General features: G+C 44.8%; 1 protein-coding gene across 1 annotated transcript in view; it reads right to left on the bottom strand.

The window, feature by feature from the left end:
• The window catches only part of LOC106881300 (myotubularin-related protein 2), a 48,413-nt gene that overhangs the window by 11,785 nt on the left and 35,901 nt on the right, over window positions 1-727 (bottom strand). Inside the window, exon 7 of the mRNA XM_052972548.1 lies at window positions 475-597. Coding sequence (XP_052828508.1) covers window positions 475-597 — 123 coding nt within the window. The remainder of the gene's footprint in view (window positions 1-474; window positions 598-727) is intronic.

Here is a 727-nt window from a genome sequence, read left to right as displayed (position 1 = left end):
CCTGCCTTGTCGTCTCCCTGCCATGTGATTGGCCACAGTCAGTCACACCCTGCCTTGTCGTCTCCCTGCCATGTGATGTCCTTGGTCATTGTCAACAATGATGGATGAAATAATGTAAAGGTGGAGAAAATACTGAACAGAAGAGTTCATGGGATTAGGTGTTCAAATCCCACTAAAGGCTGTTTCATTTTATTACATTTTTTCAACAAGAGAGTGCCATCATTCAGACATCAAAATACTTGTAGTGTAAAGCCTTTCTGCCCACCACATGGTGCAGTCACTGTCATGCTGTGGTGGTTTGTATGCCTCAATGACTCTTATGCCTATTATGCAAGCAGAGCAAAAGCTCCTGGCAGGGACCTACCACCTGTGCTGGACAGGTCAGAGGATAGAGGTCAAGCTCATATGGACCACCTGTTCCGAGAGAGAGAGAGGTAATGGAAACAGACAAAGAAATAAAAGCAACATACTTACCAAACTTGGGTATGTATCACACAGCTCATAGTTTTCATTAACACGGCTGATTCGCCAAGTGTTCGGTATCCCCTGTAAAGGAAACACAAATACATCATCATCGTTTAACGTCCACTTTCCATGCTGGCATGGGTTGGACAAATTTTATTGTGGCAGCGGTAGGATACGAACCCACGCCTCCGAAGATACATTTATACATGTGTGTGTGTGTGTGTGTGTGTGTGTGTGTGTGTGTGTGTGTGTGTGTGTGTGT

This window comes from Octopus bimaculoides, chromosome 13 (assembly GCF_001194135.2).
Source record: "Octopus bimaculoides isolate UCB-OBI-ISO-001 chromosome 13, ASM119413v2, whole genome shotgun sequence".
Taxonomy (NCBI): Eukaryota; Metazoa; Mollusca; class Cephalopoda; order Octopoda; family Octopodidae; genus Octopus; species Octopus bimaculoides.
The sequence above is the reverse complement of the archived record's forward strand: the minus strand, read 5'-3'. Positions and strand labels throughout refer to the sequence as shown.